The sequence below is a fragment of the Balaenoptera borealis genome (assembly GCF_965194805.1).
Source record: "Balaenoptera borealis genome assembly, chromosome: 10".
Lineage (NCBI taxonomy): Eukaryota > Metazoa > Chordata > Mammalia > Artiodactyla > Balaenopteridae > Balaenoptera > Balaenoptera borealis.
Genome location: NC_138874.1, coordinates 85,388,785 through 85,410,383, shown reverse-complemented (window position 1 = coordinate 85,410,383; position 21,599 = coordinate 85,388,785). Strand labels below are relative to the sequence as shown.

The 21,599-nt window shown below is 46.6% G+C and overlaps 3 protein-coding genes across 7 annotated transcripts in view; 2 read left to right on the top strand and 1 right to left on the bottom strand.

The window, feature by feature from the left end:
• The window catches only part of FFAR4 (free fatty acid receptor 4), a 37,913-nt gene extending 18,731 nt beyond the window's left edge, over window positions 1-19,182 (top strand). For 2 of the 5 annotated variants that reach the window (XM_082339729.1, XM_082339728.1), the window contains one exon: window positions 1,139-3,480. In XM_082339729.1, the coding sequence (XP_082195855.1) occupies window positions 1,139-1,528 (390 nt within the window). In that variant the 3' untranslated portion in view covers window positions 1,529-3,480. Of the gene's footprint in view, window positions 1-1,138; window positions 3,481-15,402; window positions 15,619-19,063 lie in introns of those variants that run through there. The other 3 variants (XM_082339732.1, XM_082339730.1, XM_082339731.1) reach the window with 3 other exon arrangements.
• RBP4 (retinol binding protein 4) lies at window positions 4,611-10,579 on the bottom strand. The gene is made up of 6 exons (XM_082339735.1): window positions 10,421-10,579; window positions 10,084-10,212; window positions 9,855-9,988; window positions 9,598-9,704; window positions 6,408-6,620; window positions 4,611-4,940 (listed from the first exon to the last, which is right to left on the bottom strand). Exons 2-6 carry the CDS (start codon window positions 10,192-10,194, stop codon window positions 4,915-4,917), a joined length of 591 nt encoding a protein of 196 aa, XP_082195861.1. The 5' UTR covers window positions 10,195-10,212; window positions 10,421-10,579; the 3' UTR covers window positions 4,611-4,914.
• Window positions 19,183-19,519: 337 nt separating the features above from the next.
• The window catches only part of PDE6C (phosphodiesterase 6C), a 61,526-nt gene continuing 59,446 nt past the window's right edge, over window positions 19,520-21,599 (top strand). The window contains 1 exon segment of the mRNA XM_082339741.1: window positions 19,520-20,006. Within this exon segment, the coding sequence (XP_082195867.1) occupies window positions 19,527-20,006 (480 nt within the window). The 5' untranslated portion in view covers window positions 19,520-19,526.

Sequence of the window (21,599 nt, the reverse complement as noted above, 5' to 3'; positions counted from 1 at the left end):
GCTTCTGTGGGGCTTTTGCTCTCTGATGTGAACAGTTCCAAGGCTCCTGTTTTCAAAGTACTTTGGCTAAACCCTCTCTCGGGAGGGCCTGTTTCCTCACCTGTGGAATGAAGGGGTGGAGTAGGCCTTGGCTACTCAAAGTGTGGTCCTCGGGGCATGCAAAATCAGAATCTACATTTAAATAAATAGTGCTGAATGCCTCACAGGCAGAGTGAAGTCTGAGAAGTGCTGCTCCAACCATGCATGGGCCCATCTAGCTCCAACACTCTGGTTCTGAGATGTTATGAAGCATTTGTCTGTTCCAAAAATACTGTTTTTACGTGGGACAGTGGGGTGAGAGGACATGCAGGGCTTTATTTTAATCTGGTTAGCCTGCCTCAGTTGATGGGCCATATGTCCAAGGCTGCCCACAGCCAATTAGTAACCAGCTTCTCTGAGTGACGCTGAAGCAAGACCCTCTAACTGACCAGAAGAGACTGGGCAGAAGGTTCAGAGAGCAGTGCCTGCAAGGGCTCCTGAAAGAAGAGTCCAGAACACCCTTCTGAACCCGTATCACCAGAGTTGCCTCCTTGCCCACCATCCCTCTGCTCTAATGCTGACCCTGCTCATTAGTACAAAATATTAGAGGTCCTTTCAGTTCCACTGTTGAGAATTTATTCTACTGATATGCTCATCTAGGTGTGCAAAGATAGGCACGAGGATGTTTATCCACCTCTCACCTGGGGGCATAAATGGGAAATGGTTTCAGTTTTTCAACACATGTCACTAGCAGTGCTCTGACCAGCTCCTCTTTCTTACTGGGAAGGGGAATCTTGAATGACACCTAAATCTGTGTTCACACATCTCTCTTCTAGACCATTGCATTCTGGCTTTTCACTTCCCCTCATCAACACTCTTTATAACATGGATGATCTGCCTTATTTCTCAGGAGGCCAGCTGACCAGCGCATCCTAAGCGTGGGCAGCGAGCCAGGCCTCTGAGAAGGGAGCTCTCTCCGCACAAAGCTCCAAAGCCAAGTGGTCCCGGTGCAGCGAGGATGGCAGATTGCAACTGCTGGGCCTCCTCTGCCCCTCCTACATCAACACTGCCGATGTCCTGCCGTAAACTGTGGCGCCGGCTCTGTTTTGTGTTCCTGCAGATCACGAAGGCGTCAAGGAGAAGGCTCACGACGAACCTGGCTTACTCGGAGAGCCACCAGCTCCGTGTGTCCCAGCAGGACGTCCGGCTCTTCCGCACCCTCTTCCTGCTCATGATCTCCTTCTTCATCATGTGGAGCCCCATCATCATCACCATCCTCCTCATCCTGATCCAGAACTTCAAGCAAAACCTGGTCATCTGGCCGTCCCTCTTCTTCTGGGTGGTGGCCTTCACCTTTGCCAACTCGGCCGTCAACCCCATCCTCTACAACATGTCACTGTTTAGGAACGAATGGAGGAAATTTTTTCACTGCTTCTTCTTCTCGGAAAAGAGAGTCATGTTTACAGACACATCTGTCAGAAGAAATGATCTGTCTGTTATTTCCAGCTAGTTAATTTTTCTCTGTAGGTGTCTATATTTGTCACTCTCTGGCAAGCCATGGTGTGTTTTCAAAGGGAGTTCATTTCCAGGACGGTCGCACCAGGATACCTGCTTTAAGAAAATGTAACCTATGCAAATGTACATTTACAGCACCAGTAAATTAAGCGGTGATCATTCAGTATAACAATTTTATCCTTTATAAAAGTATTTGCTGTGGGTTCCTTTTCAGTATGAACTTTTTCAGTTGTGTAATATGATTAAGTTTAATAATTTTTATTTGTAACTGTTCGGCAATCTCATCTCCTACACGTAAAGCCACGCCTTGCTGGTTTCCTGAAGTGAGTCTTGGAACAGGTCCAGGACCCAGATTTTTCCTCTGAAGAGTCATGGCCACTCTAGCTCCCCACCTTGGATTTGCAAGGCTGCAGGATCATTCGTTAATGTCAAGAGCGCTTGAGGAATTTCCAAGGAACAAGGATTTAATTTCCAAGGAATTAAAGGTGACTTTATTTTTCATTTATAACGAGATGCCATGGACCCCTTTAGGAGAAGCTTTGTCATGAAGTCAGAGAGGAGGTCGGATGACTCCAAACATTTGACAGTGAGAACAGGAGTGATTCCCTTCGTTGATCCACTTGTCAGATGCCTCTTAAGCACATGCTGTGGCCGGTGTTCTTGGTGGTGGGAATACAGCAGTGAACCAGACAGCCATGGCCCCTGCCCTCATGGAGCTTACTTATCTTCTAGATGGGGGCAGCGAAAAACCAAACCTAAGTCAATAGACAATACAGTATCATAGAATGAATTAGCATCATGAAGAAAATAGGACAGTGGTGGCAATTTAGATGGGGTGTTGAGGGGTCTGCGAAGACCGTTCTGAGGGGTATATTTGAGCCAAAAGGTAAACCACAAGAAGGAGCCAGCCATGTGAATCCAAGGGAATGGGGCTTTGCAGATGGAGCAGACGCTGGTGCTGGTGCAGAGAGGCTTGTGTACTTGTGGGACAGAAAGAAGATAGGTATAAACAAAGCAAACTACTGGCTGAGCCTCCTGTATGCCGGACAGTGTCCTTGATGCCCAGACAGAGGGATGCTGTGCTGGAGACCATCGGCTGAGACCAGAGAGGTTACAGGGCTGGATTGCACAGGGTCTGGGAGGCTACCATAGAGAGTTTATGCTGTGTTTAGTGGGCAGACACTGGAGGTTTGCGAGTGGATGCTGATGGGACCTGCTGTACTGATTGCCGTGCAGGGAATGAACTTTGTGGAGCAGGAATAAAGATGGAGACCAGTTAGGTGGCTGTTGAAGTAGAGAAAGAAGATGGGGAGGTTGGAGGTGGGTGGCTTCAGTGGGGGATTGTGAGAAATGATCTTGGGACATACTTTGGGAAGGCAGAGCAAACATGATTTATTGATGGACAGGATGCAGATTAGGAGGGAAAGAGAGGATTCAAGGGTCACCCCTGGCAGTGATTGGATGGAGAGCAGGCAACAAAAATGGGGAAGACTAGGAGAATGGGAAGTAGAAGAACCAAGAGTTTCGTTTGGGGCATATACATGTGAAACCCCAGTGAGATCCAAATGGAGAGTAGGCAGTTGGGTGCAGGGATGTGGGGTGTGGGCCTGAATATACAATGTTGGGAGTCATTAGATAGTGTTTGCAGTTTTATGGTTTTATGAAATATCCCTGGGAAGAGAGAGAAGAAACCAGAGCCAGCGAGAACCCAGGGCCACGCCAGCACTTGGAGGTTGGGCCAGTGGCTGGAACAGTAGCTCAGGGCCTGGCACATAGTACATGCTCAACCAATCTTTGTCACCAAGTAAATCAGAACCAGTAGTTGTCTTTGCTGGTGGAGTTTCTTGAGCAGCTTGCTTTTGAAGTAAGGTTTATTACAAACTTGAGGACTAGAGGACAGCGATCTTTTGTTCATCTTTAGTTAATAAATTTGGTAAATTAAAGCTGCTTTTTGAAGTGATGTGTGGCTGTCTTCTGGGTCTCTGGGGTGACAGCTGAAGGGCCTGGCTCTGATGGCCCCTGTTCCATGTGAATGACAGGTAGAGCTTTCCTGTGCATGGTCGGTCCCCTGCCTTCTCCCTTTCTGGTGGGAGAACAAAGCACATTGATTTGGGGGCCCCAGGAGCCTCCGTGGCCCCCTGATATGCCGGCACCCAGGCAGAGCTCTCCTCACACACGGGAGAGAGCTGCCCTCCCCTGCTTTCGACCCATCTCAGAAATGTCAGCCTGGCATCCGAAGTGCTCTAACTGAACCCTCACTGCAGCCCATCAGGCAGACACTGTTTCCCCATATTTCACAAGAGGAGAGTGAGGCTCAGAGAAACTATACAACCAGCCCCAAATCATACAGCTAATTATATCTGAGGAGAATTTTGAAGTAAAACCAAGACACTGGTACCAAAGCCTTGATGCCTTTTCAAGATGATAAACTGAGGCTCCTAGGAGCTCCTGGGAAACTGAGGCACGTGGCTTTGTATGCAGCTATACGTTAGTGTTCACAAGTGCTGCTAATGGTGTGGGACACTGGTGTCCTGCCCCAGACCCAGCTGCTTCCCCTTTCCCACACACTCTAGGTAGGGGCGCCATGATCCACCTCCTGATTCCCCCAGGGAAGCCCATGGCCTCTTCTCCTGCAGCCTTTTGCCCACACCTGAAATAAGAAGTGAATTAGGTGCCAGAGACAATGAAGGGCTGGGGGGCGTTTCTTAGAGCTCACCCCAACCCATGCCTCTCAGCGTCTCAGACCAGCTGGGGGTAAGCCCGCCACCCCGCCCACCTCAAGGGCCTGGGGCTGCCTGAGGCTGGGGTCACTGGCCTGGCCTAACCTACACTCACCTCTTTTGGCCTCAGTAGTTAAGGCCTTCCTGGGTTAATGGGGAAATGCCTTTTTCAGGACGTTAAGAGAAGCCACATTCATTAATAATGGAGGTTAGGCACTAGAACAGACCGAAGGTCATAAAGAGCCAGGAGAGAAGAACCCCTCGCGGTATATGAAAAGTGCATCCCACCCAGCCACCTGCAGGACTTCTCGCTTCGACACAGACGCGAACACAAATAAAAACCCAAATCATAGGAAATAGGTAACTATACATATTTTAATAAATCAGCGTCTGGAGTCCTATTCCTCAAATGATTCCTTAGAAAACTCCAGGGAACACAGACATTTGAGTGCAAAGAGATTCACTTATCCCCACATATATTTTTACGTGTACTGAATGTTTTATGTTTACGCAGGGGAGGGGAGAGGAGGGGAAGGAAGGGGAGGGGAGGGGAGGGGAGGGGAAGAGAGCGGTGCAAACTAAACTCTAAGAGTTGAAGGCTGAGTGAGTTAATGGGAAGTTTCCTAATGAAACGACACCCTCCATGTTGCTACAAAATATTTCATTCTGATTCGCCATCACAGTAACCTGAAATGTAGAAAACAAAGATATCAATGACAGAAATATGGAGCTGGTGTTAAATGTAGAGAGTGAATATTCGATGACCTTAGGGCTCGGCTTTGTTCAAATGCTTCTTGTAAGGTTATAGCTAGATGTGGCTCTAATTCATAAACATCTTCAAGGCTTTCTGAAACCCTCTGAATTTCTCTGGGGGTGATGGGGTGGGCCCCAGAGCATAGGATCTCCTGTATCAAAGTGCTGTTTTTTTATTTGTCTTAAATTTGCCTCACTGCATTTCACAGGGATGTGGGTATGTCCTCCTGTTTCAGGAAGTGAGGGCCAAGTCAGCCTGACCTCAGCTATTCTGTTAGCAGTTTTATAGAGTGTTCACCGTGTCCTGTGTCATATGTCACCAGGTGGTGCCACAAGGGGCTTCAGAGTCACAAAACCACTTTGGTTTGCATCCAACTCAGCTATCTATTGAAGATCTTGGGCAACCTTCGTAATCTTTCTTAGCCTCTGTTTTCTCATCTTGTAGAATGTGGGTAATGAGAATACCTACTTCATGAGGTGTCTCCAGGATTAAGTGAGATAAGGCGGGCAAAGGGCTTGGTGTGGAGCCTGGCTGGGGTGAAATCCTGCCCTACACTTAAGCTGCCCCTGGGTGAAACATCAAAATCTTATTTATTTACTTGTTTGGTCTGCGTTCATATCTGTTTGGTGTAGTGTGGGTTAGCTAGTTAGATGACCAACAGAGAAGTTCAGTTTTGTTCTCTTTTTTCCCCTACAATTTAGCATTACCCTATTTGGATTTTGAAACCCAGTTTCCCATGAGAGTGAGTGTCTATTCAAAATAAAATGTGCACTTTCCTCCAGAATATTACTGGTTTTTAAATCAAGATCAGACAAGAGTAATATCCGTAAAAAGATTCAATGGGTGTTCCAGGGGATCTCAAAAGAACATAAGTGAGGAAAACGAGCTGGTCAACTTATTGGATATTTAGTTCCATATTAGAAAAAGAGCATTTGTTGAAATCACTCTCTTTTGAACTTGCTATGGTGATGTCTCTCTTTAAGTTGTTTTTACACCAATGGCCACATTCAATGCCCAGCTCTTCACTGGGGCCACTCAATTCCCCAGACAATATTAATCTAGTCAAAATGGTTTTTGGGGTAGTGCAGCCAGGAGCAAAATCATGTGACCACAGACTGGGCCTAAGGTAGCAGATAAAAAGGAAGAGGCTGTCCCCTGCAGTTTTACTTAATTAAAAGTGCCAAGGTTTTGGAAAAAAGGCTTTTGCCCACTCCTTCTGCATCAGCCCCATGATAAGGCTAGTGAAAGATCTGGTCAAGAGGGACGAAGACTTGGGCTCAGAGGGGGCTCCCAAGACTCCCTGGTTTCTCTTGCATGCAGATGAAATGCATCTCAGGGCACGCAGACCCAGGGACCCTTAAGGGCGAGCAGCCAGTGCCCTGTTCCCACACACCACTCACCATTGTGAACGATCAGCCGGTACTGCCTGGCCAGGCACAGCTCCTCCTGCCTCTGCCTCACGATTTTCTGCACCTCTGGGGAAAAGCCGTTCAGGTCACGGGCGAACACGAAGGAGTAGCTGTCGGCGCAGGTGCCATCGAAGTTCAGGAGGCGGCAGGAGTACTGCACAGCATAGGTGTCGTAGTCCGTGTCAATGATCCAGTGGTCATCGTCTGCAAGGCAGAAAGCCACGGGGCCACTGCATCTCCCTCCGCCACTCAGATGTCAGGGAAACTTACTGCCTGGCCCCAGAAACCAGCCACTTCCCAAAACTGGATTCAGGAGTTAGGAAGCAGGAGACTACAGAGAATTCTGACAGCTCTTAGAAAATTGGGACCATGAGAAAGGATCTTGTCCTTTACAGGAAAAAATCCTGGAGTCAGTGGTGGGGGGAACCTCATTCACTTTCATAATTCTTTCTCTCCCTGATAATAAATGTGATCGTATCTTTCCAAAGAACAACCGAGAATGTGGACCCATCAAAACCACAGACTAGACCTTTCTACTGATGTCTCCTCCATCTACCCGCTGACAATATCTTGTGCCTTTGTGGCTGATATTGACGGCCACCAACGTATGTTACCCCCGACAGCAGGATGAATCTTTGGCACTGATCCGTATCAGCTAGTTCCCGGTCCTCTCACTATCCACACTGCTCTCCTGCCTCTCAGTCCACTGCATGATCTGGTTCACAGCTTTTCTGGCTCCATCCTAATTCTGGCTTAGTAACCTGACTCACTTCTCCAAGCTGGCAAAAGAGGGTAGGTTCTGCCTTGAGGGCAGAAGATGCCTACCCTCTGACATCAGAGATTCTTTCTTAGAGCTCATACTCTTCAGAGCTCGCCTGACAGAGGCAGAGCTGAGCCCTTGAAGAATTTACACTATATTTCTTCCTAAGACTGGGATGTAAGCCATGAAGCATAAGTGTAAACAAAGGTGGTACTAACATCGATAAAGACAGGATGGGGAAACCACGTTAGTAAGAATGTATGTGAGAGGTTTGCCACGGAGAAACAACAATGTGGATATCCAAACACCTCACATTTGGTAAAACGTGTCACATCTCTGCTTAATATTCTTGTTGATGTATAACCATGACCAAGACTTTCTGAGCACTTGGTTATGTGTCATTCAGTGTGTGGACACTTTCTGTGCTTTCTCAATTATTTTTCACAACGACCTGAAAGTGCACACTATCATCCCCATTTTCCAGATAAGGAAACTGAGGCACAGAGAAATTAAGTAATTCACCCAGGATCACAAAGAGCAGGACAGAACTGAGTTTCAGTCTGACTCTGGAGCCCCCATACCTAACCTCTACACTACACTGTCTCCAGGAGATAAATAAACTGGGGCAACAGGAGATAGGAAATAAGAAACACAAAGCCTCTGTGTCTCCATTTCACACCCAGGTCATGAGGCAAGTGATGATCTCTGCTCTATGTCATGTTCTGTGCTGCAGGAACGCAGGGGCACCTGGCTCCCCCAGCATTAAGGGTGTAAGGGAGATCGCTAATCCTTGCCTAAGTCACCTCTGGGTGTGCCTCTTGGCTCTGAGAACCCTGGGAGTCCCTGCCTAGAAGGAGCTCAGCCCAAACCCATGCCCTGTAGGAGAGCTGCACAGCGGTGGGTGGTGAGCCCCCTCTTTAGCTCACTGCAGGCCCGCCAGGAGGAAGACTGAGCCACCCCTGAACCTCCCAGGCTTTCCCATGGGGAATGTGTCAGACACCGGGCTGTGGGGGTCAGGGGCAGACATACGACTGCTCAGCGGTGGCCATGCTCATCTGTTTGATAAGATGCAGATTCTAAAAATTAGTAACCTTGGGCCCCGTGGTACTGATTTTTGTAATCCATTATCAGAAAAGTTTATCTTTTACTCTAAATGGATCACTTTAGGAAGTTTTGCTGCGTTATTTGAAAAAATTTTTATTACCTCTAAGGATAAAAGCTTTTTTCCCCTCATTGAATAGCAACTCCATATGTACAGTGTAAATCAATACTGAAGATGCAATTCGATAAAAAAAAAAGTAAAAGTTCATCTAACACAGCTGTAGAGGAAGTCAAGGAGTGCGTGCCCCGTGTAGATGGGCTACATGAAAGGACATTTCTGCCCTGGCTCACCAAGCTAAGAGTCCCCCTGAACAGCCCTCTGGGGCCTGTCTCCCAGGAGAGTTCCAACAGTATTCTGTAAAATTGTAGAAGCTGGTTTGTATTAGGAGTCCCTGCTGTTCAGGGCCACCTAATCCTGACCTGGGAGCTGGAACCCCTGGCTTCTGACACTGGCTCTCACAAACTTGTTGCATGACCTTGGACAAAGCACTACCTTCTCTTGACCTCAGTTTATTCATCTGCATGTTGAACCCCCTTCACAGTGTTAACTCTCTGTCTCTATGGTTCCATGATATGTCCCCCGTGGCCTGCATTACTCTCTAGGTACCAAGCAGACTGCAGATTTGAAACTTAGGAGAAATGAGGAAAAAGTAGAAAGAGCTTGTACATGTATGCTCTCGAACATCTACATCAGGCTGAAGTTTAGGATGCTCTTCTGAGAGTCCTTAACACCCTAACCCCCATATGAGTTTCAGGGCTTGGGAGAAAGGGAAGAGGTCACTGTCACCCAGAGCACTGTGCCTGGCTCAGAATCTCAGCATCGGCAGGTAGGGCACCTTGGAGTGAGTCAACCCTGTGCATAAATGCTCCCTACGTCCTTGGATGAGAGTCTCTGAGCCTCTGCTGGGCCCCTAGTAGTCAAGCAGTTTCAGGGATTCAGCCTAAAGAAATGGAGGAAATGCAAAACCAGGTTGGGTGGTGATGCGAGTTGGGTCTTGAGGAGGTGGGTGGTCTAAGCATGGAGAAGGCCACACCCCCTGGCACACTGGCCTGGCCGTATGGGTAAATGGCAGGAGGAGGTCACGTGACAGGCCCAAGAGCCTTTTGAGCTTGGGCCAGGTTTTTGAGCTGGGGGATGGGGTGGGCGCAGTGAAGGGGCCTGGCTACTTGCAATTTCACCCCTCTAGCTTTAAGCCCTGCTGAGAGTTCTGGTTGCTTACAGACCGTTCTTCCCAAGGGTGCCACTGGAGGAGAAACCCAGCCTTTTGGCTAGATATGTCTCCCATCCCCCAAGACAGTCCCACTAAGCCGACTACTTACTTCCTTTCTGGAGAAAGGACGCTACGCCCCAGTACTTCATCTTGAACTTGGCAGGGTCCTCGGTGTCTGTGAAGGTGCCCAGCATGTCTGCGCACAGGTCCCAATTACTGCAGAAGCCAAGGGGATCGTCAGCCAGGCTGGGCGAAGGGCTCCCTGCATCCCACCCCGGGTGCTCCCGTCCCTCCCCAAACAGGGTTTGGCGCTCAGCCCGGGGGACCCTGCAGCGCAAAGAGCGCAGCCCCCGAGAGGTCACTGACTTAAAGAGACGGACTCGGCCCTTGGCCGTGGCTGTCATGTGGCCATTCTCGTTCATGAACTGGGCGACGATGTTGTCCTGCAGAAAGAGGCCCTTGGGGTCCTTCTTGGCCATGGCGTACCAGGTGCCGGAGAACTGGGGAAGAGAGTAGAGCAGCGTTTGGTGTCCGGGAGCGCACGGCCGGCCGCCGGTAAAGGGGAACGCGGGGCATCCGGGACGCAGATACCCACGCGAGCCTTGTCGAAGTTCTCCTTGACTCGGAAGCTGCTCACCCGGCAGTCGCGCTCCGCCCGGGCGCTGCCCAGCGCCGCCAGTAGCACCAGCGCCCACACCCACTCCATCTTGCTCGGGAGTCCGCCCTGCGGGAACCGCGCGCCGTGAGCGCCTGGCGGCCGGACCAGCCGACCCGCCACTGCCGGTCCCTAGACCCCATCCCGCCTGCGCCGAGCCCTCATCCCGCCAGCCCCCGGTCCCCCATCCCTCCTGCCCCCGTACCCCCATCCCGTTCATCCCGGCCCCCCCATCCTTCCCGCGCCGGCCCCCCGGTCCCGCCGGGCCGCCGCTCACGGTCGGGAGCTGCGCTCAAGCCTGGTCGCGGGTCCGGGCGCGCGTGGAGCTAGGGAGGCGAGCGGGGGCCGCCCGGCCGCATTATATAAAGCTCCAGGGGGAGGGGGGTCGCGCTTTCGTAACGGCGCGGGATGAAAGACCGAGGGGGAGGCGCCGGGGCCGGCGGGCCAGGACTTGCATAACGCGCCCTGACTCACCGCCGCCCGGGCGCGGGGAGGGTGCCTTTGGGCGAGAGCCTCACCTCCAGCGCCGCCCGGGGCTTGTGGAGCTGCCGCGCGGGGTGGCCTCGGCGGAGCCCAACTCTCCGGCGGCGGCGAGCCGCGGGAACCAGCCCTGGCCTAGTTACCCGACACGGGTGCCAGCGGCCGCCAGCTGCGGCCTGGGGTGGCCTCGGGGCCCAGTTGCTCTGGCTGGAGGCTCAGGTCGGCCTGGCGGGAAGACCGTGGCCTCCCAGAGCGAGGGGCATCTGCGGTGCTGCCCGGTGCGTTAGTGCCCGGGCCTGGCCGTGCCCACCTGGCCCCTCGGCCCTCTGAGGGCTACTTGTGCAGCGGTCTGGGACTGTTCCCGCCAAGTAGTTTTTCATTTTATAAAGGACGTCTTTTACCCTCTTTCAGGGGAGTTGTGGTGCTCTCTGGATCAATATTTGTTCTTTAGTTTCAACATCTTTAGAAGCATTAAAACCCTCCCTGTTAAATATTCTCCAGAAACGCAACCCTGGTCAGGACAGGAAATTTTTTAGCAACCTCGGTGGTCGCCTACTTACTCTGTGGCACTTCACTCAAGCCACTTGGAAACACACCTACCAATTGTTTATGCTGCAATTTTATTTCAAAGCCAGAATGGAATTTTGTTTTGTTTTCAAAACAGCTAAGGTGAATTGACTGAAGAGAGGAGAAGAGGGGGAGGTGAACAAACTCTATAACGTCAATGGACAATTAAGTCGAAGTGCTGCGCCTAGCTATGTGATTTTGCGCAGTCGTGGCACAATTCACTGACCGTGTTTTTCTCTTTCTATTCAGAGTTAGAGTTCCTCTGCTCTGATCAGAGCAGTCAGAAGATGCAGCTTTGGACTGAATGAGAATTAGAGATATGGCAAAGAGCTATCTTTTTGTAAAAATGCCTGCTGTACAGTATCAGCTGTGTCTCCATGGCCCAAACTGGAAAGGACCGAGATGAATTTGGTCCATTTTGCTACCGCCAGACCTGAAATAAGAGCGGGTGGAGGTAGAGGAGGATGGCTGCCAAACAGAGAAATAAAGACTTGATGGTCTTTACAGGGCATTGGGGTTACTTCTGAGCCTCCTGAAAAAATACCTGTGGCTCCTGCCACTTTCCTGTGACTCTTGGGACATCTCCCTGCCCGGTTCTCTGCTTCTACTTCCCACCTTCTCCTCCACTGCTATTCTCCATTTGAGTCTCGGGGTGTCTCGGGAATGCCAACGGTGATGCAGTTAACTCCTTACTGCCTCCTTCTTCCTGCTAAGAAAGCCCTGTTTCAGGCCTACCAGCTAACTAGGAGGTCTTCTGGTGAGGTTAATTTTATCACAAGATGTATAATCCCAAACAGCTCAAATAAGGTCTGCTCCAGAGCTGCTCCTGCAGGGACCCTGCATGTGTCCCTACATGTGGTAGTACCTATGCTCCCTAGGTGGGAAAGGACTTTAGGGTACCTCTCTATCTCGTGTCCAATGCATGGATCCCCTCTTTGACATTCCGAAGTAGAGATCTATCAGCCTGTCCTCCAACACCTCCAGTGATGGAGAGCTCCTGGCTGAGCCCAATTGTCTTTGGACCATTATGACTGCCGGAAAAGTTCTCCTCATACTCCCAGCCCTTGTCAGCTGTTTCTTCCAGGACGTATTCTTGTGGTCCTTGCTCATGCCGTATGTGAAATAAATATAGGGGATTTCAATGCATTTTTATGGTGCTTGTTTTTGCAGCAATATGTTTTTATTTATTTGTTAGATGCTTAAAAGTTGATGTAACTGTTCGTCCTGCCCCACCCCCCTCTCTTTTAATGATAAATCATGAACCTTGATGTCCCAGACACCAGCAAAGAAAAACAGTTTATTGGCATGCTCACTCGAATTTCTTCATGATTATAAACATGTTGAGTACAGGTCAACTGGTGTTTTTAAATTCAGTGCTTTGAAATTTACCTTCATAAAATAATTTTTAAAATATGCATATGTGTGTATAATATCAACAGGAAAAGTGTTCACAGTGATTACCTGTGTGATAGGATTAGGGACATTTAAAGGTTTATTACTGATTTGTACCTTTTTGTAATTTCCAAATTTTCCTACAGTGAAAATATTGAATCAGAAAATAAAACAAATATTCTCGTTGCAAACATTTTTCTTTTTTTCTTCTAGAAGTAAAATTATGGTCTAAATTACATCTTATGGACTGTATATAATATACACAAAAGTTCATTGCCTTGTCATACTTCATGGAGAGAAAGACCATGTTTCCTTCATCTTGGTATCCACACCACCCCCAACTTTTCCACAGGATTTCTCAAGAGACTTACACATAGTAGGTGATTGATCAATAGATATTGATTTAATTTGTTTTACTGAAATCAGTCACTTTAGGTAAGCTTTATAAAATATTTATTTAAAAAGACCCGGTCAGAGGTCACTCTTTCTAAAATATAATTTCCCAGGATTTAACAACTGTAGCAGAGATGGCTAGCTGTCCTTTCACCAAAAAAGTTTTCACTTCCCTTCCATGGTGTAGAGTTGTTGGAAAGAAGCCACCCTGCCAGAGGGCACCTCCTCACTTCCTGCAGCTCTGTAAGACCACATGCCTATGTTCTGGTCAGTGGAATGTGGCTGAAAGTGCTGTGTGTCATTCCCAGACGGGGCTTATAAAAGCTGCTGGTCTAATTGTCTTTGCTGTCTGTCTTTCCTCATCTGCTGGCTGGTGAAGCCTCCATCAGCCTGGGACCCCACCAGTGATTATCTTTATGTGAATGAGAAATAAACTTCCATTCGATTAAGTTGCTGAGATTTGGGGGTTACCTGTAACAGAAGCTAGCGTTACCTTAACTAATACAGCAGCAAGCAAGTCACTAATTCCTAGGAAATATTGAAAAGTGTTTTACCCTAATTGAAAAAAGAACTAATGCAAGAAATTTATGTCCTTAGCCTCATAAAAATTAAGCATGTCCAACTAGCTCCATTTTGTACAAACTGATATTTACATCCACATCCTGACAGAGAGGCCAAGAAAGATTAATAACAAGGAAATTGGGTAGCATTTATCTTCTGACTGCATTTAAAAGATGTCAAAATAATTGGTGGGAAAATGGAAAGATTAGTTATTTAGCCAATGTTTTCAGGTACAAAAAGTCAAACTAATTTTTTTAATAAAGATTTTTTCAGTGATTACAAAGCCATCAGTCAGTTTCATCAATTTAGCTGAAAATAACATGGATTCCACCAAATGAATTATCTCTGAGATACCTGGTCATATCCATCAATTTGGTGCAGGCAGAAGCTCTCATGAGAGCAAATGTGCAAGGTGAGAGGGCCCTTCGTGGTTGACTGTCGTGATGTGCCTGAAATCCCTGCCATTAGAGGATGTCTTTTGGTGATGAATAATGGTAGGAGCAGAGAATTTGGCTAAAGTGGAGCTGAAGAGCAGGTCCAATATAATGATCCAAAATACACATGGTTAGTCCAGTATATTGTTGTGCGTTTTATGTTAGTGCTTCAACCTCATGTGCATTTTTTTTTTTTTTGGCTGTTAAATAAGCATTACTTCCTGCAGAAATAGTTAACTGCAGTGGAAAATTTTAGCAATTAAATATTACATGTGTTCATGAATATAGTATACTATTGAAAAATGTAAATTTGTTAAGCAGAAAGATTAAGGAAGTTAAACCATTCTTTGGTATATCTGTAGGCTTTTAAAATGAGTTCCTGGAATTTTAATTTAATTCTTGTATTGGTGTTTAACATTTTATGATATAGGTCTAGATTTTAAATTCCTTAAAGGAAAAGTCTTGTATGTTCCCCTATAGCAGCTATTATTGTATCTTGTACACCTCATGGGTGTATTTTAAAATTTATTCCTGTTTAAGCTCGTAGTTTGGGGTAGGTCACTATCACTAGCTGTGTGACCTTGAGCAAGTTATTTAATTTCTCTGTGCTTCGATTTCTCACCTGTAAAATACAGATAATAATAGTACCCACCTCATAAGGTTATTGTTAGGATGAAATGAGATGATATATATATAAGGGTCTTAGAAGGGTGCCTGGCACAGATTATATATTATAAAGTTAGCTATTCTTTTTTTTTTAACATCTTTATTGGTGTATAATTGCTTTACAATGGTGTGTTAGTTTCTTGCTGTATAACAAAGTGAGTCAGCTATACATATACATACATCCCCATATCTCCTCCCTCTTGTGTCTCCCTCCCACCATCCCTATCCCACCCCTCTAGGTGGACACAAAGCACCGAGCTGATCTCCCTGTGCTATGCGGCTGCTTCCCACTCGCTATCTATTTTACATTTGGTAGTGTATATATGTCCATGCCACTCTCTCACTTCGTCCCAGCTTACCCTTCCCCCTCCCCGTGTCCTCAAGTTCATTCTCTATGTCTGTGTTAAAGTTAGCTATTCTTATGATCACTTTTTAATTATCATTACTTGTGGCTTATCTTTCTAAAAATATTCTGTGTAAATGGAATGGAGTTTTCACATCAATTTAGTTATTGTTTCTGAGATGCTTTATCTAAATAAATGATTGTCAATGTCTGTAACGTCTCAGATATTGGTCTTTTCCTCATTCTTCCCACTAGTTACTGTTCTATTTTTTAAAAACTTATTCTTTAAACGAACTGGAAATGCTGATATAAATGGTGATGTTTAACAAAGTCAACAATTATTTTGTAGTGTTAAAAATTTATTCTAAGTGTCTGTTTGGTCATTTTAAAAATATTACATTTTCTTACATTTTGTTTTTTCAGTGCCTAGGACAGAGACACAAAAGTCTTGTCAACACAGGACAGAGACTCTTCAAGGACTACCCCAGAAAAAGAGCAGCAGGGATGATGGGATTCAGTCAAGGACAGGGGAGGAGGAGAAGGATATTTGTGAGTGCACTAAAAGGCTGGGTTGCAGTATTTCCCTTAAAAAAATATTTGCCTTTATCAAATGTCATCCAATACACAGATTAGTCAGAAGTGATCCCTCTTTCTTGCTTGCCTTTTCTAACTAATCAATTCCCTTGTCCTGTCGATTGTTGCCTGAAATTATGTCTCACATTTGTCCCTTCCTTTTTCATTCCCAAGCACCCTCACCCATAGCCTGTGAGAATAGCCTTAAAAACTTTGTTTATAATGAATGAATTTCTTTACTATATAAACTATATATGTTCATTGTAGATACTTTAGAAAACTCAGGTAAGCAAAAGAGAAGAAAAAAATTATTATATTGAATTCCACCACTTTGGAATAATCACTGTTAACATTTTGGTATACACACCTCCATATATGTATGTGTGGATGTGGAATCATACTGCAATAGTATCTTGCAATTTATTGCACATAATAAATATCTGTTAATAAACAGACCTTTACAATAGGATTATTAATTAATGTATGGTTTCCTATTGTATGACTATAATGCCATTTATTTACTCAACCTCCTAGGCTATTTCTAATCTTTTCCATTTATAATTGTGCTTTTGATGAACACCCCTGTAACATTAATCATATACAGCCTTAATTACTTTTGTAAGCTAAATTCATGAAAGAAGAGTTGCAGAGTCAAAGCCTGTACACATTTTTAGGGTATTTGATAATGAACCAAATGCAATATAGCTTCTTAATTTGTATCCTAATGTCCAGTATTTCTTTTCTCCAAGTCACCTTTTTAAGCACGACCAGATTGTTTGTAGAGAAGAACTCTAATGTCATTTCTTACCCCTTAGAGTTTCCAGGGTTCAGAATCCTCAGCTAGCCTTTGAGGCCCTAATCTGGGCCTAACCTACCTTTCTAGATTCATCTCTCACTAGTCCCCCTGTTACTCTGCATTCCATGCTATTGCTTCTGCTGTTACCACTACCTGGCTCACACTCGATTTCTACTCCATCTCTACCCAGTCTAGATATGATCCCATATCCACATCACGTAAAGTCTCATAGCTATATGTATGTACCTCACTTCTGGCTTTTATCCTATTCTGTTCTGTTCTTCATGACTTTTTGTGTCCTAATATTATCTCTTTTGCTACACCACTAGTGCTTGTACAGCTGCAGCCAAGGCTTATTCATCCCTTGTGTTCAGTCAGGATTGATTTGGTTATGCTGCAGTAACAAACAACCCTCACATCTCAAAGGCTGAACACAAGAAAGATTTATTTCTCACTCATGCTACATGTCCATCTCAGGTCAGCAGGGGGCTTTGTTCCATGACATCCTCACTCAGGGATTCATGAGGCCCCTACATCTGGAACTGGCATGGCAGCAGGGAGAAGGGGGAGCTCTAGGGTCTCACTCTGGCAAATGATTGTTCCTACTTGGAAGAGACGTTTATGCTCACAACCTATAGGTCAAAATTAGTCACATGGCCCTAATGGGGGAGAGGGGCAGAGAAGAATAATCTTCCCATACACCTAGGAGGAGAGGAAAATCAGAAAAAAGGGGAACATGGAGTCTCTACCACAGGAGCTAGTACGATGTCTTGCTTATAGTGGACCATCAGTAGACACGTATTGGAAGAACAAACGAATGAATCTAAAAGTAGTTATTGGACTTCCCTGGTGGTGCAGTGGTTAAGAATCCGCCTGCCAATGCAGGGGACACGGGTTCAATCCCTGGTCCGGGAAGATCCCACATGCCGCGGAGCAGCTAACCCCATGCGCCACAACTACTGAGCCTGTGCACCACAACTACTGAAGCCCACGTGCCTACAGCCCATGCTCCGCAAGGAGAGAAGCTACCCCAGTGAGAAGCCCGTGCACCGCAACGAAGAGTAGCCCCCACTCGCTGCAACTAGAGAAAGCCCGCATGCAGCAACAAAGACCCAACTCAGCCAAAAAATAAATAAATAAAAAATAAAAGTAGTCTTCAAAACACAGAATGCTGACTATAATAGAATATGCTTCATTTTAAAATTCATTTTCATTTTTATAAGTAGAGGAATGTAAACATATATGGGCATTTTGTTTTTTCCCATACACAGGTTTGCACCTCAAGTATAAATCTGTGTATGGGATATGGGTATGTGTTTTTGTCTCTCTGTGTGTAAAGAGGAGAGGATGGGAATCGTGAGCACACATATGCTTTTGAGAGAAGTAGGACCTGCACTGTCACACAGAGCAACCAGGGAGAAAGAGTGTCCGCAACTGTGTTAGAAGAAGATGGATGGTGGTCCCATAGGTGTGACCCAGCTGACTCAACTCCTTTCTCTTAGGAGATAAACCTGTGTATTATTCTAATTATAATGAGATGCTAATAGGATATTATGAAGTAAACAGTAATCTGAGGAGGACCCTCCTGAGACTAGACTTGGGTGTGACAGAGGGAGGTGCAAGAAAGGGTGTGTGCTTGACAAGACCCCTTGAGGGAGCAAGTGGACTCAACCATAGGAAGTGACGTGGTTCAACAAATGCCAGTGTGGGTTCTGTTCCCCTGGGAAAACCATGTTCCCATCAAGAATCTCTCATCTCATGACCTAGAACCTGAAGCCTCGATGGATCTCTTCTTCTTTTCTGGCTAAGAAGACCATTATCACTCTAGAGAGGTAAGCATTAGGTCTGGAGAAATAAATGAAACCCATAGCCTTGCTATTTTTGAAGTGGATTTAAATGTGGGTGAAACAGTAACTTTTAGAGTCACTGTAACTGTTACGTATGTTTTCATTCAAGAGAATTCTCCATATAAAGTTTGTAGCTTTATTGAAATGCTTAAAAGACCTTTGACTAAATTTGAAATCAGCCTGTAAATATTCAAGGAAATTGGTTCATGAAATGTGTAGTTCGGCTTATTAGTTGCATAATAGTGTTTAAATATTTGGGAAAATGTGCTTAATCTATGTAAAAGCTTGATAGCCTGAACATTAAACAAAAGTAAGTAGTGGTAAGTGTTTTTTCCATGCCAGAAGCCCCCGAGATGTGAAAGATCCTAGCAACAGACAAGACAGGTATTATCCAGTAGATTTAACCGACTGTACCTTGGAGCAAAAAGGCATGAGGTCTGGCTATTACTGTTGAAAACAAAATCCAAATTAATATGCTTAGCAGGAAAACCCAGTTGGCAGCTGCATGGGTTGCCTTTTACGATCATGTCTTTTGACAAGGATTATTGTATAAATTGCGGCTTGATTAGGCTTCAATCATGGGCAAATATTTTTCCATGTTCACCTCTCTAGAATAAGCCAAAGGTTTGTTCCCTGAAAACATTTCTGAGGTCAAGTTTTTAAATGAGGGGAACTGAGAGGTGAGGATTTTAAAAAAAAAGAGTAGACCAAGCAATCTGGCTGATCATAGGACTTTTGAGAAAAGGAAAGATTAATATTTGATTTTATGTTGTGTTATGCTAAACCCTTCCATCTCCCCCAAATGTTCATTAAAGTTGCCATATAAACAAACAGACATTTCTGAGGTCTAAATAGTTTTATTTCATAGAGCTATCATGAAAGAACAAGTGGTATTGTCAGCGCCTGTGGAATATAATTAATGGATATATCCATGATTCTTCTTGTCGCCGACAGCAGCCAAGGTTCAGCTATTTTTCTGGAATGGTCACTTTGACTTGCTACTTGGCTGGCTGATCTAAGACGCTCTGCGGATTATCTGAGAATTTACGAGCTAATAATGCTTAGGGATTTCGTGTCCTGAAGAACTCTTTAATCCCATGGCTCCTGAATCCCACTCTAAGCCAGGACCTTCTGTCACATCCCAAGAGTTACAGGTCGTTTGAAAGCTCTGCTAAACAACCTTTCTGCTCAGCCTTTGGGGGTCCTGTGAGGTGCCCCTTAGGGCTTTCCCAGTATCTTTGACCAGGAGGTACCTCTTTGTTGGCACTCGGCCTCTGGTGGTGCTCTGAGGGTCTTCCATTCTGGACAAGAGCAGCAAAGCAAGCCACGCCATGGGTGAGATCAGCCAAGAGACGGTGGAGAAATACCTGGAGGACAACCCTCAGTTTGCCAAGGAGTATTTCGACCGGAAGCTGCGGGGGGAGGCGGCGGGAGAAATGTCGCAGCCCGGCGGGGCGCAGGCGCCGGCCCGCGCGTCCTTCCGGGGCCTGACGCTGGCGGAGGAGGCGGCCCTGTGCCTGGAGCTGCTGGAGGCCCTGCGGGAGGAGGCCGGCAGCGTGGAGCTGGCGGCGCACAAGGCCCTGCGGAGGCTGGCGCGGCTGCTGCGGGCGGACCGCTGCAGCATGTTCCTGTGCCGGGCGCGCAACGGCTCGCCCGAGGTGGCCTCCAAGCTGCTCGACGTCTCCTCCACCTCCAAGTTCGAGGACAACCTGGTGGTCCCCGACAGAGAAGTTGTTTTTCCACTGGATGTCGGGATAGTGGGTTGGGTTGCTCACACGAAGAAAACCTTAAGTGTCCCAGATGTGAAAAAGGTAAGTGGCCTGATGGTGACAGTGGAGCAGAGAGGAGGTCTTGGTGGTGTCAGGGAGGAACACTGGGAAAGAGAGCGGGATTCCAGGGGCCATCCTTGTGACATTGGTTTGGCTGGGGAGTGGGTGGTGGGGAAGAGGAGCACCTGGGCCAAGAGTTGCCAGATTTAGCAAATAAAATTACCAGATTCCCAGTTCAGTCTGAATTTGAGATCAACAGGGGATAATGTATGCCCCATGTAATGCTGGGTGTTTTACATGGGCCTGTAAATGGGTGTTGGGTGTTTTACATGGGCCTGTAATGTTGGGCAGCCTTACCTGGGCCTGGTACAGTCCACACCTACTCCCTTACACCTCCGCTGTGCTCTGGGCACTGTCCTGACCCACAGGGCAAAGCAGGCCGCTCACTGGTGAGATGATCAGCCACCACACCAGATGCCAAGACCCCTGAGCCGCTTCTCACCCACGATCCTTTGAGGACACTCAGCTCTTTGGGGGTGAATTGGCTCATGAATGATTCTCTCACCTATAGATCAAATGTGCAAAAAGAAAAAAGATACCCTCTGAAAGTTCAGATGTTGCCATCTGGATCATTAAAAATGTGAATTTAGGTGAGGATTAAGTACATTTGGCCATCTCAACCCCTCATAACTCAGATCTATCAAGAATTTCCAATCTTGTAGATGGGACATTTGGGCCCTCCTGAAGACTAATTGTATATTGCATAAGTTATTATGCTCTTTTAAAAGCAGAAAAATTAACTTTCTCCGAACCAACGTAATGCTTGTTCATCTTAGAAAAATTAGAAAATACAAATAAACAAAAAGAAGGAAATGCAAATCACCCATAATCCCCCTACTCAGCAATACCCGTAGGTCCCAGCCTGGAGCTTCTCCTGCCTGCCCTTTTCCTGCACACACACGTCCCATCATTTTGATTTGCTATTAACAAAGGGGAGAGTTCGATGATGATGGAACAGAATTGATTGGGAGCAGCCCCTGAAATGCTTACTGTATAGAGGTTTATTGCCGGCTTGTGGAGGAGGGGCAGCTGGAGGCGGGAGGATAATCCCCCACATGCCTCTTGAAGCTGATTACAGGACGGGGGCCGTGCGGATCCAGAAGGTGCAGAAGTTGTCAAACATTAGCAACGCTCAGCAAACAGCCACAGGACAGCCCAGAGGGGCAAGGGTTGCCGCTGGGCACCAGAGAGTCCTCTCTCTTTACCATCCCTCCCTGCAGCGCGTTTCAGCTGGTTTAAGTAGGATTCTGGGCCCACTGCAGCCGCTTCCGGTGACTAAAGGCCCTTAAGGCAAAGTTCTTGGACCCCCAGCGCGGAGGCTATGCCTGCACACCCTGAGGTTTTCTCTCAGGAATATGCTTCTTGCCAGTCTCCGACTGAGGCCATCTCCAAAATGACTAGGACAGCAAACTTAAGAAAGTGACATGCAAGATTCTTTTTCAGAAAAAAAGTTTTTTTTTTTTAAAAGAAGAGATGGATAAAATGACTTCTGCTACGCTCCTTTATGAATGAGCCCAGTTCTGTTGAGGACAGGATGATAGAAAGGAGCTGCTTAAGCGATCAGGTGGCCTGGGT

Excerpts from the sequence above, each read along its gene's own strand:
- RBP4 (XM_082339735.1), bottom strand. The coding sequence starts at position 10,194 with ATGGAGTGGGTGTGGGCGCTGGTGCTACTGGCGGCGCTGGGCAGCGCC. Across the intron at positions 6,621-9,597 it reads GTCCTTTCTCCAGAAAGGAA|ACGATGACCACTGGATCATT; the intron begins GTAAGTAGTCGG and ends TCTGCCTTGCAG. Across the intron at positions 4,941-6,407 it reads CCGGCTGATCGTTCACAATG|GTTACTGTGATGGCGAATCA; the intron begins GTGAGTGGTGTG and ends TCTACATTTCAG.